The sequence below is a fragment of the Metschnikowia bicuspidata genome (genome assembly GCF_001664035.1).
Source record: "Metschnikowia bicuspidata var. bicuspidata NRRL YB-4993 chromosome Unknown METBIscaffold_1, whole genome shotgun sequence".
In the NCBI taxonomy this organism is placed as follows: domain Eukaryota; kingdom Fungi; phylum Ascomycota; class Pichiomycetes; order Serinales; family Metschnikowiaceae; genus Metschnikowia; species Metschnikowia bicuspidata.
In genome coordinates, this window is record NW_017387731.1 from 4758783 (window position 1) to 4773068 (window position 14286).

Below are 14286 nucleotides of genomic sequence, written 5' to 3' on the forward strand. Positions count from 1 at the left end.
CGCATATAATCGCACACGGCCAGGGAACCTCCCTGAGTTCCATTCTACAACCGGAGAACACGCGGTAGTACGCCGTCACAGAATAATCAGACGCGGCGAAGGTACTTCGAGGCTTTCCTCTATCCATGATAACTAAATGTTCGAGGACGAACATTCTAATTTTGGGGAGATAATGTTATGATACGACATGAGCCAGATTATAGATTCTGGGCATCCTGTATAATACGAAGGACGAAGAGTCTAAACATTCCTGATCGGGGTTACCCCTCACCTACTGTATAGAAGGGTTCCGAACTATAAAGGAGCGTGAGGCTGAGACATCCCTGAAGAAGGATAACACTTTTTAGACATCGAGAATACGACAGATAGACTAGGCCTATCCACTAAGGCTGAACTATCTATAAACCGATCTACTCGTAGTTTAAGAGACAGCTCCAGGCTGTTTCATAATATCTGTCATCAAGAAGCCTGGTTAGCTCAATCGGTAGAGCATTTGACTCTTAATCTTCATAAGGTCAATCAAAAGGTTGCGGGTTCGAGCCCCGCATCGGGCTTTCTTTTTGAAATCTTTTGAATTTCATTTTTAGGTAACGATTATATAAATCAAGCCCAGGCTGGATAATTTTCTTCAGGAGACGTTCTGATATTCCCAGGTAATGTTTACTCAAGCCCCGGTACTTCTGAGTCAGCCGAACTCTGGTTCCATGCAAAAGCCACAATTAAATCGAGTCAGACTTGGTACATGATCTATTTTCTTGAATAAAGACTCAAGAGCCAATTGACATTTGTTGTTTATTGGCTCAAGAACATGCGGATATCTTAGATCCAACTGTTACTCATTCTGGTCGATTTGTTTTCACGGCATGTATGAAAAGTCAGGATTTCTAGGCAGAGCAAGGGAATGGATATTTGTCCTATAATAGCTACTAAGTTTAGATAAACTAGCATATTACAAACGAATCCAAGAATATATAGGCAATTTTATTTTTTGCTTTCTTCAAGAATTATGATCTGTCTTCATCTAGTCTACATATTGCGCAGTCACTTTTAGCAAAAGGCCTGTGTAAACAACGCCAACGATCAAGACGCGACGCGATACATCCCCCATGCTAAAATATCGGACACGTCTTAACCAGTGACTTCGGGAACAAGATGTTCATCAAACGCATCACCATACAGGGTTTTAAAACCTATAAAAACACCACAATCATAGATGATCTCTCTCCGAATCTCAACGTGGTTATCGGGCGTAATGGCCTGGGAAAGTCGAATTTTTTCTCGGCTATTAGATTTGTGTTGTCTGATGCCTATAACCACATGACAAGAGAAGAAAGACAAGGACTTATTCATGAAGGATCCGGTACGGTGATGTCTGCCTATGTGGAAGTCGTCTTTGATAACTCCGACCGACGTTTCCCCATCCAAAAGGATGAAGTTTCCATCCGTAGAACTATTGGTTTGAAGAAAGACGACTATTCGATGGACGGGCGATCTGCAACACGGTCTGATATCATGAATCTCTTAGAAAGTGCTGGATTTTCTAGACTGAACCCGTACTACATAGTTCCACAGGGTAGAATCACATCTTTGACCAACTCGAAAGACTCGGAGCGGCTTCAGCTTTTGAAAGAAGTCAGTGGGGCAAAAATGTTTGAGGCAAAGCTTCGTGAGTCTAACAAGGAAATGGCGCACTCTCAATTTAAGATGGAACGGATCGACGACTCAATGGAAAAGCTCGAGGAGAAGATCTCAGACCTACAAATGGAACTGGATAACTTGAAAGAATATCAGCAACTCGAGAAAAACAAGAAAATCTACGAATTCAATATTTTTGACCGCGAGCTAAAATCTTTGAACGCACAAATCGAGGAAAGAGAGGAAGAATATGAAACCATAGTGCTGAATTCTCGAAATGATTTGGTGGATTTAGAAAAAAGAGAAGAGATCTGCCAAAATATCCAGCTCTCTATCGATGAATTGGCGTCGTCGATGAAACTAGCAAGTCTAGAGCAAGAGCTGTGTAAAACCGATGAAAATCGTGTGTTGGCGTCCCTAGCAGCGAAAAAAGCCGAAGAGGCAGCGCTCGTGAATCGCCTTGTATCTCAGAAAACCATGGCAGGTGATGATGCATTAAAGGTGGATCAATTAAGCGAGAAAGTACAAAAAAATACTCAGCTTCTTACTGAGTCTCACTACCCAAGATTAGCCGCTTTGAAAGAAAAAGAGGCAGAAGTTGCCGCAGAGATTACGGAACTTTCAAACACCCAGAGATTGATATTTTCAAAGCAAAGCAGATTTCTGGAATTCGCATCTAAGAGTCAAAGAGACGCATGGTTACAAACAGAAATCGGAACTCTCGAAGAGGATTTATCCACCAGAGAACAACGCCTCGAGTCTGTAAAGCAAGATTTGAAAAGTAATGAGGAGCAACACCTAGAGTGCGTGACACGCCTCGAAGATTTGCGCAGTACTCTTGACGATGTTCAAAATGAGCAAAGTATCATGGTGGCAGAAGAAGGTGTTCATGCTGCTAAATTGAGAGTTCTGACACTTTTGGAAGAAAAAAAACAACTCTTACGAGAGGAAATCAAGTTAATATCTCTTCGTGACTCGGCAGAACATGAATATGCTAATGCCAGCCATAAAGTGGCACAAACCATGGACCGCTCGCAGGCAAAAGCACTCGAGGCTGTGAATGCGATCACCGAAAGACTCAACTTGCAGGATTCTGTGTTTGGGCCCCTCGTTGAACTCTTCACTACTTCTGATAAATACAAAACTGCAATTGAAGTGGTGGCCGGAAACTCTTTATTCCATATCGTTGTCGATAACGATGAGACTGCTCTGATTCTCATGAAAGAGTTGAGTCGTGTAAAGGCTGGCAGAATCACTATCATGCCCCTCAATAGGATACATGTCAATCCTGCTACATTTCCCGATCAGGAAGAACACGAATTCATCCCACTCATTAAAAAAATTAAGCACAATCATGAGCTCGTGGGAAAGGCTATTCAACAAGTTTTTGGCAAGACTATCATTTGCAATAACCTCCAGAAAGGCTCTGAATTGGCAAGGAAACATGGGCTTAATGCGATCACCTTGGATGGAGATCGTGCAAGTACTAAAGGTGTTCTCAGTGGAGGATTTAGACAGTACAAGCACGCTCGTCTTGATAGCTTGAAACTTCAGTCAAAGAAAAAAGCTGAGTTAACCAAATTAAATCAAGATTTGAGAGATTACGAGATGAGGCTCAAGGACATGGAATCAGATGTTGCTACGGCCACACGTTCACTCGAATCTAAAACTCAAGAGTTTGAGGATTTAAAAGCAAGGCTTGAGCCTCAAAGGCTTGAACATGGTAAGGTTCTCACCAATAAGCTATCTTTGGAAAGAGAAATAAGCACTTTGAAGAAGATATACGAGACTATGCGTCTGGCCATCTCCAGTCTCAACAGCAAAGTCAAGCAGTTTCGAGAGGAGATGGCATCCGAATTCACCTCGGATTTGACGGCAGAAGATTCCAGAAAGCTTGAAGACATCACTACAAGACTCCCACAAATTGAGGAAGAATACAATCTGATTGTAACGCAGGTCGTTGTATTAGAAACTGAAATCGCGGAAATTGAGAACATATCTTCTAAGTATGACTCGCAAATCAAGACCTTGAAGGAGTCAAGCATGTCTGAAAGCTTGAAGATAGGAGAAACGAACTCGCGTGTGATCAAAAATGAAATCCTGGCTCTTGAAATTCAGATCGAAGATTTGGGCAAAAAAACACGAGTGGCTGAGCTAAATCTTGAAAAGATCGTGAAAGACTCTGAGAAAAAGAAGAAAGATCTCGAAAAAGCCAATAAACAACAGGCTGCTCTATTGTTGAAGATTGAAAAGGCGTCTAAGAGAGCAGAAAAAATTCTTGTAAAGAAAGCCATATCTGATAAAAGAAGGGAAGAGTTACAGGAGAAAATTCGTGCTTTAGGTGGACTACCTGAGGAGGCTTTCGATAAAACGACTTTCGAGAATATCACCCTGGATGAAATCTTCCGAAACCTCGATGTCATACACAATGAGCTAAAGAGATATGCTCATATCAACAAAAAAGCGTTGGAGCAGTACAACACATTTGCCAAAGAAAGAGAAGACTTGATTTCCAGAAAGCACGATTTAGAAAATTCGAAAGAATCGATTGAAAATTTAGTGCTTTCACTCGAGCAGCAGAAGGACAACGCTATCAAAAAGAGTTTCTCAGAGGTTTCCAGAAGTTTCTCCGAACTCTTTGAAAAGCTCGTGCCAAGTGGAAAGGGCGAGTTGGTGATGCGAACCAAGAGCGATCAGGATGACGAGCGAGATATTGAGTCTATCGAGAATTACACTGGTGTTTCGATTCTTGTCTCATTCAATTCAAAGGAAGATGAACAGCAGCAAATCGAACAGCTTTCAGGTGGACAAAAATCTCTATGCGCAATCACGCTTATTCTTGCGATTCAAAAATGTGATCCTGCTCCATTTTACCTTTTTGATGAAATCGATGCCAACTTGGACACCCAATACCGAACGGCTGTCGCAGCCATGGTCCTGAGCTTGGCATCCAACGCTCAGTTTATCTGCACGACGTTCCGGCCCGAGATGCTACAAGTCGCGAACACATTTTATGGTGTATCCTTCGCAAACAAAGTTAGTTCCGTGGCGGAGATTGAGCAAGAAGATGCGTTGACATTTGTTGAAATCCAACGATGATTATAAATGCAAAATGCCGATTGGGCGTGGCGTGATTCTTGGTGAAGCCAATTTTAGCCAACACTCGCGATCACGTGCAGAGCTCGCCTGATCGCGTCTCATGTCCGATCTCAGAATGAGGCGATGCAGATATAGGTCAGAATATCTGGTTCTTCTTGGTCGCACCAACTATAACATGGTCAAAAAATTCACCTCGAGGCAGATCGAGGGTCTCATATCCGAGGGAAAAGTGATTGTCATATATGAAAATAGCGTTTTAAATCTCACGTCTTGGCTCAAGTATCACCCCGGTGGTGACAAGGCTGTGTACCACATGGTTGGAAGAGATGCAACGGATGAAATGCTCGCCTACCACAGCGAGGAATCTATCGCTACTTTCAGCAAATGGAAAATAGGTGAGATCGACACAATGTGGAAAAATTTGTTGCCTCCCATCCAGGGTGCGGTCTATCCTTCTAATACGAAACGCGCAAAGACATCCGACTCTCTTGGTGAGAAGTTAGATTCAGGCTCTCCAATAACTTCTGACGATGCTTCCTCAGAGACTTCAGTAGAACTTGAAGATTTAGAAGTCAATCCCAAATTGCATCAGGCGGGATCGCCCCTGGGCCCGGTGAAGCCAGTCGTCCCACAAAACATTGAATACGTAAACTCAAGCAATAAGGAGCAACTTTATCCAATTACAGGTACTGGAGCGATTGTTGATCCCAAAGAACTCATGCGCCAATTTGACAACGGGCTTGTTCGAGAGGAGTTGCTGAGACTTCCCGATCTAGATTACGGTACACAAAATCAAATCAGAGAAAAGTATGAGAAGCTCCATGCCACTGTCATCAAGAATGGGTTTTACAAGTGCCACTACTCAAACTATGTGAGAGAAGTGGTGAAGATTGCCTCTTTGTTCTTATACTCATTCTCGTTTTTGCATCTTGGGTATTACTTTCTCAGTGCTCTATTCATGGGCACAGCTTGGCACCAAATGACTTTCATTGCCCATGATGCCGGACACGTTTCGATTTCCCACAATTATCAGATTGACAATCTTTTTGGTATGATAATTGCTGATTGGTTTGGGGGCTTGAGCTTGGGCTGGTGGAAGAGGAACCACAATGTTCACCATCTCATCACGAATGATCCTGTCCATGATCCAGATATCCAGCATTTGCCATTTTTTGCTGTAAGCACTCGTTTGTTTGGTGATGTGTACTCTACGTACTATGACAAAGTACTTTGGCTCGACGCTTTTGCCAAGAAAGTTATTCCTTTTCAAGAATACTTGTACTACCCCATTCTCACCTTTGGTCGTTTCAACTTGTACAGATTATCTTGGACGCACCTTCTTCTTGGACAGGGTCCGAGACATGGAAAAGCAGCATGGTTCAGGTACTTTGAGCTTGCTGGGCTTTCATTCTTCTTTTTTTTGGTTTTTCTATTTGATGGTTGGAAGTGTTGAAGGAGGCTGGAACAAATTCATGTTTGTGATGATAAGCCATATGGCCACCATGCTTGTCCATGTTCAGATCACTCTCTCCCATTTTGCAATGTCCACTGCGGACTTGGGAGTCAGCGAGAGTTTTGCCTCGAGACAGCTCCGGACAACAATGGACGTCGACTGTCCCGGCTGGCTTGACTTTCTCCATGGAGGCTTGCAGTTCCAGGCCATCCATCATTTATTTCCTAGACTCCCGAGGCATAACTTGAGACGTGTGCAGCCTTTTGTGATTGAATTCTGCGAAGACGTGGGTCTTCCATATTCTATCTACGGTTTCGGAAAGGGAAATGAGGTTGTCATTGGGAAGTTGTCAGAGATTGGAAAGCAGTGCTCGATCATGTTGGAGTGCACGAGAAAAATGAAAGATGACCAACATCCGTTCACATAGAAAGTTTGACATAGAATACAAGACACTTTGTGGGCCAGCTATGAGGATGTGACATCGTGGTTGATCACGCCCTGTGAATCGAGATATTGAATGAAGTCAACAATCACGTTGTTCTCGTGCTCATACAAGTCCCGCTGCACAAGCTTGGTGAAGAGGGAGCCAGCCCCCTGGACTTCTTTCTTGTATCGCTGTGGGATGTTCACGAGCACACCATTTATCATTTTGCGCGTGGAAGAGGTGTTTTGGGATGCCGTTGCTTGGTGATTCTGACCCGTGCCCGATTCATGCACGTTTCTGCATTTGGTTCCGAATTTGCATCGCTTGTTTCTCGCGTAAAATTTGCAAATATTCAGTTTGGACAGCAGCTGCTCTTTTTCTGGTGCCTTCTCCTTTTGGTCTTGTGTTTTGGCCTCGACGTTTTTCCTAGTGGGCCATTTCTTCCGACGCTCAGCTATCCAGCGCGCAATATCTTCCTCTGTCTGGAGCGAGATGTTGGTTCCCTCAATAAAAACAGGCTCTTTTTCTGCCTTTGGAATCGGCGCAGCTTGCTTTTGGGTATCTCCAGCATTTTGTTCTGGTTGTGGAAAGCCATTGGTTGTGACAGTCGAAGGCTCTGGCTGATTAGGTGACGCAATTTTGGGAGCCAATACTGTCTCAGTTTGATTCGGTGTTTCTGAGTCTATTGAGCTTCCCCCGGGGATAGCTGACAACTTCAGGTTGACAGTAGCTGTGAATGGCAACGAAACCGTGGATGCAAAAGAAGAGGGCGTGCCCGGAAGATGAGTGGGTAAAGCGGAGAAGTCCGGGGCCAGGTGGTGTTTTTTATTTGGGGCCGTTTCCCCCCGTGTCTGTTGTTTGGCTCGTTTTCCGCCCATAAAAGAAAGACCACGGTTCATTTTTGTGATGCAGATCCACTTCTCTTTTCCCTGGCTGAAGAACGATCCGGGCATCTCAACGTCATATGCCTGTCTGGGCTGCGAGGTCTGCGATGCGTGGTTCGGTGCAGGTCGAGGCTGGGTAATATTAATAACTAGACTACGAGGAAGGTGGAGCGACATAACATTCGTTGCTTGCATCCAGACATGATCGTCCTGTACAGTCATGTCAATCCAGGACACCATTTGCTGTTCTTTCTTCTCCCGTATCTTCGTATTTAGGCTCAAACGGGGCTGAGGCAAGACCTCCTCTTTTCCTTCACTTCATTAAACATGGTATGTGTCGAGTACAGATTAGAGGTGGCCAATGCAGCAGTAGAGCTCCCGAGCTCAGCCCATCATTATTCTGTTGCCCATTTCGGTATGAATACTTCATGGGAGTCTGTCGGGACCACGTGCTGACTTTTGCGTGAATACTAACAGCCAGCCTTACCGACAACAAGGACAATACTACCAACAAGGCGCGCCGCCACAAGGCTACTATCAGCAACAACAGCCCCAGTATGTGCAACAGCCGCCATCTAAGAGTGGTGGTGGATGCTGCAAAACTTTTTGCGGATGCTGTGCGGCGATTTTGTGCTGCTGTTGTGCCGACGGTTGCTTGAACATGATGTGTCTGATGTAGACAATGCGTTCATGTTCCGGGCGACCATTATATGTAAGTTAGATATTTACTCCAATAAACCGTCTGGTTGTGTTGACTTTCCGTATGCAGCAGAAACAGAAGTGGTATTTGATCAAGATTATCCCGAAAATAGCTTCTAAATGGGACATGATGAGACGTGGTTCGTCAATTGTGGTGGCAAGGACTAATCGGCCCCGAATCCCCCGGCTACGGCTTGCTACTTCGTCTACAGATCGTCACATGTCTCCACATGAATTCATTGTTTGATTGGCATGTATGTGGCACCAAACTGCCGTGAGACGCCGAGACTAGTCTGGCTCGCATGTGCGGCGCTGATCTAGTTCTTCTTCTTGGAGGTGCTGTTCTTAGGCAACTCCTTGGTGAATGGAAGAAACTCGGGCTTGCCTGGGATGTACAGTCTCAAGACCTCGGGCACAACAATTCCGTCCTCCTTCTGGTAGTTCTCCAAAATACAGCACAAGGCTCTCTCGGTGGCAGACAAGGTGGAGTTCAAGCAGTGCACGTACTTCTTCTCGATCTGGTTCTGCTGCTTGATGCCGCATCTGATCTCCAAGTTTCTTGACTGGTAGTCTGTGCAGTTGGAGCACGACACCAACTCCTTGTACTCCTTCTGGTATGGGAACCACGCTTCCAAGTCATACTTCTTGGCAGCGGCGTTGTTCAACTCGCCAGACACAATGCCCACCACACGGTAAGGCAAGCCGAGCGACTTGTAGAACTCCTCGGAGTTCTCGATCATGCTGTCGAACTCCTCCCAAGACTTCTCGGGCTCAGTCAACACGAACTGCTCGATCTTCTCAAACGCGTGCACACGGAAAATGCCCCAAGCGTCCTTGCCGTGCGAACCGGCCTCTCTTCTGAAACAAGACGAGTAGCCGGCGTACTTAATAGGCAACTGCTCGGATGGACTCTCAAACCACTCGTTGGAGTGGTAGGCGGAAATGGGCTGCTCGGAAGTGGCGATCAAGTACTTCTCGTCTTCGCCATCGATGACCTTGTACAACTCCTCGTCGAACTGGGACAATTGTGCGGTCTTGGCCATGATCTCCTTGTTCATCATGACGGGGGCCTGCAATGGGAGGTAGCCCTTCTCGTACAAGAAGGCCAAGCCGTAGTTGATCAAGGCCTGGTTCAAGAAAACACCCCATTTTCTCAAGAAGTATCCACGGTGGCCCACAATCTTAACACCTCTCTCTGGGTCGTAGCCGTCCAATCTTAAGAGCACCTCGTGGTGGGACAACTTGGCGGGCACACCGGTGGCAGATGCCACCTCGGAGATTTCCGCGTAGTTCTCGGGTTTCCAGGTCCTGACAATCTCGTTGTTAGCCTCGTCCAGGGACTCTACAACGGAATCGTGGACAATGTTGCCAACCTGGTTGACCTTGAAGCGCAAGTCTGCGTCGGCCTTCTGCTCGACCTCCACGAGCTGCTTCTTCTCCTCGGCAAGCTGGTCCTTTTCCGCCAACAACGCGCTGGCATCCTCCTTGGCCTTGAACTTCTGGCCAATCTGCTTCTGTAGCGCGTTTTGCTTCTTGTTCAAGGCGTCCAAGTCGAATCTAATCTTGGTCCAGTCCTTGTAGCCCTGAATGATCTCATCGACAATCTCCACTGGAGCGCCTCTTTTTCTCTGCGAGACCCTGATCTTCTCTGGGTCTCCACCCTTGTCAGCAAGGAAAGCATTAATGTCCAACATGTTTGGCCTTGTGTGCGTGAAACGTGAGGACAAGTTTTTTATACTGGCTTTTTCGGATAGGTTTTTTTGCGTCCTGCAGGAAGCGCCTGCTTCTCAAGCGTAGTGCCAATGGCTGAGCCTGTCCAGAGCCAGTCCTGCACCAGAATGGCTAGTCCGTTGGCAAGGTCCCACCTGGGATGTTCGGAGGGTGGGCTTTGGCCTCACGGGCTTTCCGAATAGAAGGGTGGGGATTCTTGGTTTCACTGCGGCTTCAAGACCTGGGCTTATATGGATGGTGTTATTTTGCGTCTGACGTCGGCCTGAATCAAAGTATCAACTGGTGATTTTTCGTGGCTAGAATAGACTAAATTGGATGGAGGTTTTTTGCTTCCTTTGTGAAGCCTCGTAAGACCAACTTGCGACATGGCGACCTTTTTTACCTGTAGCGGTGGGTGCAGTGTCTTGCGATGCTGATTCTTTACTTGTTCTGGCCGCGAATCTCAGTTGCCGTTAGATTTATGATTCGTTCTGTTCAGAGTCTTCGACCGGTTTGTATGATTTCGGGAAGACTTGGTGAAATTCTTCATAGCTGTGTTTTATCTGGTGAGAAAGTGCTGGAGGCCTCCTTATGGCAGGGACTACTTGTCACGCTAGTGCATTAAACTCAAACGGTCAAGAGTTATTAATGACTGTGGGCTGGCCTTGGCGCACATGTCTCACACCGGTGTTGCCCTGTGAGCATGGAACCGAAAACAACCGATTCTTTCATTTCTGATTAGCAACAAGGACCTCAGGATTTTCTGAGGTGTCCATTTCCTGCAAAGTCGAAAAGCGTGACTTCCAATACACTTGCAAGGAAATACGCACCTCAACGGTGTTAAATAGACGTTGTGTCGGAACCACTGGTGCGGGCAGTGGCAAAACACAATGAATTACTTCCGTGTTCCCAGCCTTGCATGTATATGCTGCATCGCATACTGGGTATATGTGTAAGCGGGCCTCGGAACCAATCCGGGTATCTTCTATAAACGCTTGCCTCTAAGTGCCATGCTTTGACAAGAGTCGAATTGTGCAACCATTTTTTTTTTACTTGAAAGGAGTAACATGGGTATTCCAGAATAAGTTTGATGGTATAGAGGCCCACAGAATATTCATGTCTGTGAGCTGCGAACATTCGAAGTTCGGGCTCTTCAGAGGGCGATTTTTCAGGAGGTATGTTCAACGAGCCAAGAGAGAATGCGGGATAACGTTTCTTTACTCACGGATGAAACAGATGTTTTGGAAGTGCTTGGGCCACATTTTAGCTCCCGGGCACTTTGAGAACAACGATTGCATTTTTTCACATGTATATTAACGCAGCTCCATTCAGGTAATACGAATTCCAGGGCCGTGTCTCGTCTGGGACGGCTATGCGTAGATGAACACGTCGCCCCATTCAATTTGAGAAGTGATGGCCTTCAAGAACGAAGAGAATGGCCTAGAATCATGAAGCAAAAATGATCAAAAGCCATTGAGCACTGCCATGAGTAATCAAAGGCCATCAAGCACCGCCAGAAATGATGAAAGGCCATCAAGCACTTTCACGAACGGCCACAGAAAGCACCAAGTTTCAGAAACACCAGAAACCATCACCCCCTCCCATGCACGCCAGAAACGACCAAATCACCCGAAGCCACCAGGATCCTTCGACGCAGCCCGCTCACCGCGTGCGTCGGTCCAGCTTGCAGCAATTTGGAAATGGCTGCGCACCGCTGGGTCCATCAGTACTGCACCGGCACTGCACCAGCACTGCACCGGCCCTGGCCTTGTTCTTCGGCACAGCCAGTCTCGGCACCTCCCCTCAAGCTCGAGGCGTTCTCTATGTCTTGATCGGCACCCGGCCTCCACAAACATAAATGCAGTCTCTTCTTCTCGAAAGGAAGACTGGGCGGCTCCGGCCCAGCGACTTTGCCGTCACCGTCACCGAGTCTCTATACAGCACGCTCCGGCCCGTGAGCCCCAACGTTTTCCCCGACAACTGCCACCACAACGCGGCCGTGAACTCCCTCGCCGTCGAGAGCTCAGAGCACAGGTACATGCTCAGCGGCTGCGGCGACTCCAGCATCAAAATCTGGGACTTGCGTGGGGAACGGTCCCCCGAGGCAGGCCGGGCGGAGGAGCTCCGGGAGGGCTCCTTGGCGGAGGCAGAACAAGCCTTTCCCCGCGGCCTTCCCCCCGCAGACTCCACGGCTAAACCCGGCGGCCGGCTTGTGCCCATTGCGGCCATCCCGCGCCGCGCCGCACACCAGTTCGGCGTGTCGGCAGTGGAATGGTGGCCGCGCGACACGGGCATGTTCCTTTCCGCGTCTTTCGACCACACCGTGAAGGTGTGGGACACCAACGAGGTGGCCGTCGTGCACACGTTCGACTTGGCCAGCCGCGTGTACGCGCTCAGTGTGTCCGCGCACCGCAGCAACGCATACTCGTCGCAGGCAATGATCGCCGTGGCCAGCGACCAGCCGTCCGTGCGGCTCTTGGACCTCCGCACGGCGTCCAGCGCACACACGCTCGCGGGCCACCGCGGCAAGACGTTGGCGGTGGGCTGGCACCCGCACAACCCGTACATGCTCGCGCTGGGCGGGCACGACGGCGAGGCCAAAGTGTGGGACATCCGCCGGAGCAAGAGCTGCGTGGCGCGGCTCGACATGACCAAGACCGGCGTGCGCAGCGCGGCCGCGGACCGGCTCAACGTGGGCTCCTCGTCGGTGAAGGCGCACCTGGGGCCCGTCAACGCCTTGGCGTGGGACGAGCTAGGCCACGTGCTCTACACTGCAGGCAACGACGACAAGATCCGGGTGTGGGACATGGTCTCCAGCCACGCGCCGCCCGTCAACAAGCTTGTGAACTTCGGGCCCTTGACGCGAAACAAGTACCTCCAGACCCTTCCGCTCGTGCTCGGCCCGAGGCGCGAGACCGAGGTCCAGCATCTACACGTCGCCTCGGACAACGGCGACGTGCTAGTGTTCAGGGCCTTAGACGGCAAGTTGGTGCTGCGACTCTCCAGAGGAACGGGCCGGGGGGCTCCTCGCGCACGGCGTCAATAGCCTACGGCCACCCGTATTCGGCCACCTACTACTGCGGCACCATGGACGGCGAGATTGTGCCTTGGCGCGGCGGCCGGCCTGCGCAAGAGCTCGCTGCGTTTGGCAATGTTGCTGTGGCCCGCGGCGCTTTTCAACACGCACTGGGGCCCGACCCCAGTGACGCCCGCGCGGCCAGGGAGGAGCTCTTTGACGATCCGTACTTCAAGTATAGTCTTGGATGAGTTGTCTGTGGGTGCTTCCACGACTTGACGAGGACAGTGAGATGGGGCAAAAGGAGACGTGAGACGAAGGAGAGAAATGGGACGAATGAGACAGGAGACTAATGAGAGAAATTAGAGAAATGAGACAGGAGACAGGAGAGAAATGAGACAAACTAGAGAAATGAGAGAAATGAGACAGGAGACAAATGAGACAAATTGAAGAAATGAGAGAAATGAGGCAAATGAGACAAACTAGAGAAATGAGGCAGGAGACTAATGAGACAAACTAGACAAATGAGGCAAATTAGAGAAATGAGACAAATGACAGGAGACTAATGAGACAAATTTGAGAAATGAGACAAATGAGACAAATGAGACAGGAGACAAATGAGACAAACTAAAGAAATGAGAGAAATGGGACAGGAGACAAATGAGACAAATTAGAGAAATGAGAGAAATTAGAGAAATTAGAGAAACGAGACAGGGGACAAATGAGGCAAACTAAAGAAATGAGACAAATAAGACAGGAGACAAATGAGACAAATTAAAGAAATGAATGAGAGAAATGAGACAAATGAGACAGGAGACAAATGAGACAAATGAGACAGAAGACGAATGAGACAAATGAGATCAAACAGACAAAAGAAATGAAGAGCGAAAAGACGGAAACCCCACAACAAAAAAAGACGTGCAAGACGTGTAAAGAGCACGATCAAAAACAAGAAAAGAAAAGACAAGTGGCCAAGCTTGCCGGGAAAAGGTCAACCCCGCCATTTCCCAAACCGCACGCCTGAAAACGGACTTGCACCCGGTCGTTGGTGTACAGGTGTCTTTCCGAAAAAATCATTGTTTTGACTGACCAGGAATCTCACCGCTCCACCCTAGATCTCTCATCAACCCCTCCCTCATCCCCAAATGCAATTGAAGCTCCAAGTGGAGCTTATCCCAGTAGGGCATGTGGACATGACCAATGGCAGCGTTGCGGTCCGCAAATTCCTACATCTCACGAGCCCGTCCAGCTCGCTCAGCGAGGTCTGTGATGCGCTTTTGAAACGGTACTACAGGCTTTATCCTGACGCTGAAACTCTCGAATTGGACGGCATCCAGGACAAAGACTGCTGTGATTTGGATCCCGA

At 47.9% G+C, this 14286-nt stretch overlaps 5 protein-coding genes and 1 non-coding gene across 6 annotated transcripts; 4 read left to right on the plus strand and 2 right to left on the minus strand.

The window, feature by feature from the left end:
• Positions 1–466: 466 nt before the first annotated feature.
• On the plus strand, positions 467–554 carry METBIDRAFT_t30. The gene has a single exon. It is a non-coding gene; the product is annotated as a tRNA-Lys (tRNA).
• Positions 555–1152: 598 nt separating this feature from the next.
• SMC3 (cohesin subunit) lies at positions 1153–4734 on the plus strand (the record flags this gene model as incomplete). The annotated part of the gene is made up of 1 exon (XM_018856600.1): positions 1153–4734. The coding sequence occupies one exon, from the start codon at positions 1153–1155 to the stop codon at positions 4732–4734; it is 3582 nt and encodes a 1193-aa protein (XP_018714794.1).
• A 175-nt stretch (positions 4735–4909) lies between these two features.
• SLD1 (Sld1p) lies at positions 4910–6614 on the plus strand (the record flags this gene model as incomplete). The annotated part of the gene is made up of 2 exons (XM_018858649.1): positions 4910–6117; positions 6182–6614. 2 exons carry the CDS (start codon positions 4910–4912, stop codon positions 6612–6614), a joined length of 1641 nt encoding a protein of 546 aa, XP_018714795.1.
• A 47-nt stretch (positions 6615–6661) lies between these two features.
• Positions 6662–7132, minus strand: METBIDRAFT_19983 (uncharacterized protein; the record flags this gene model as incomplete). Its single annotated transcript, XM_018854917.1, has 1 exon — positions 6662–7132. A coding segment is annotated over one exon (471 nt), but the record flags the coding sequence as incomplete, so codon positions are not given.
• Positions 7133–8511: 1379 nt separating this feature from the next.
• SES1 (serine--tRNA ligase) lies at positions 8512–9888 on the minus strand (the record flags this gene model as incomplete). Its single annotated transcript, XM_018853774.1, has 1 exon — positions 8512–9888. One exon carries the CDS (start codon positions 9886–9888, stop codon positions 8512–8514), a length of 1377 nt encoding a protein of 458 aa, XP_018714797.1.
• Positions 9889–11762: 1874 nt separating this feature from the next.
• METBIDRAFT_77138 (uncharacterized protein) lies at positions 11763–13655 on the plus strand (the record flags this gene model as incomplete). The annotated part of the gene is made up of 3 exons (XM_018858650.1): positions 11763–12889; positions 12913–13019; positions 13561–13655. The coding sequence occupies 3 exons, from the start codon at positions 11763–11765 to the stop codon at positions 13653–13655; spliced, it is 1329 nt and encodes a 442-aa protein (XP_018714798.1).
• Positions 13656–14286: the final 631 nt, after the last annotated feature.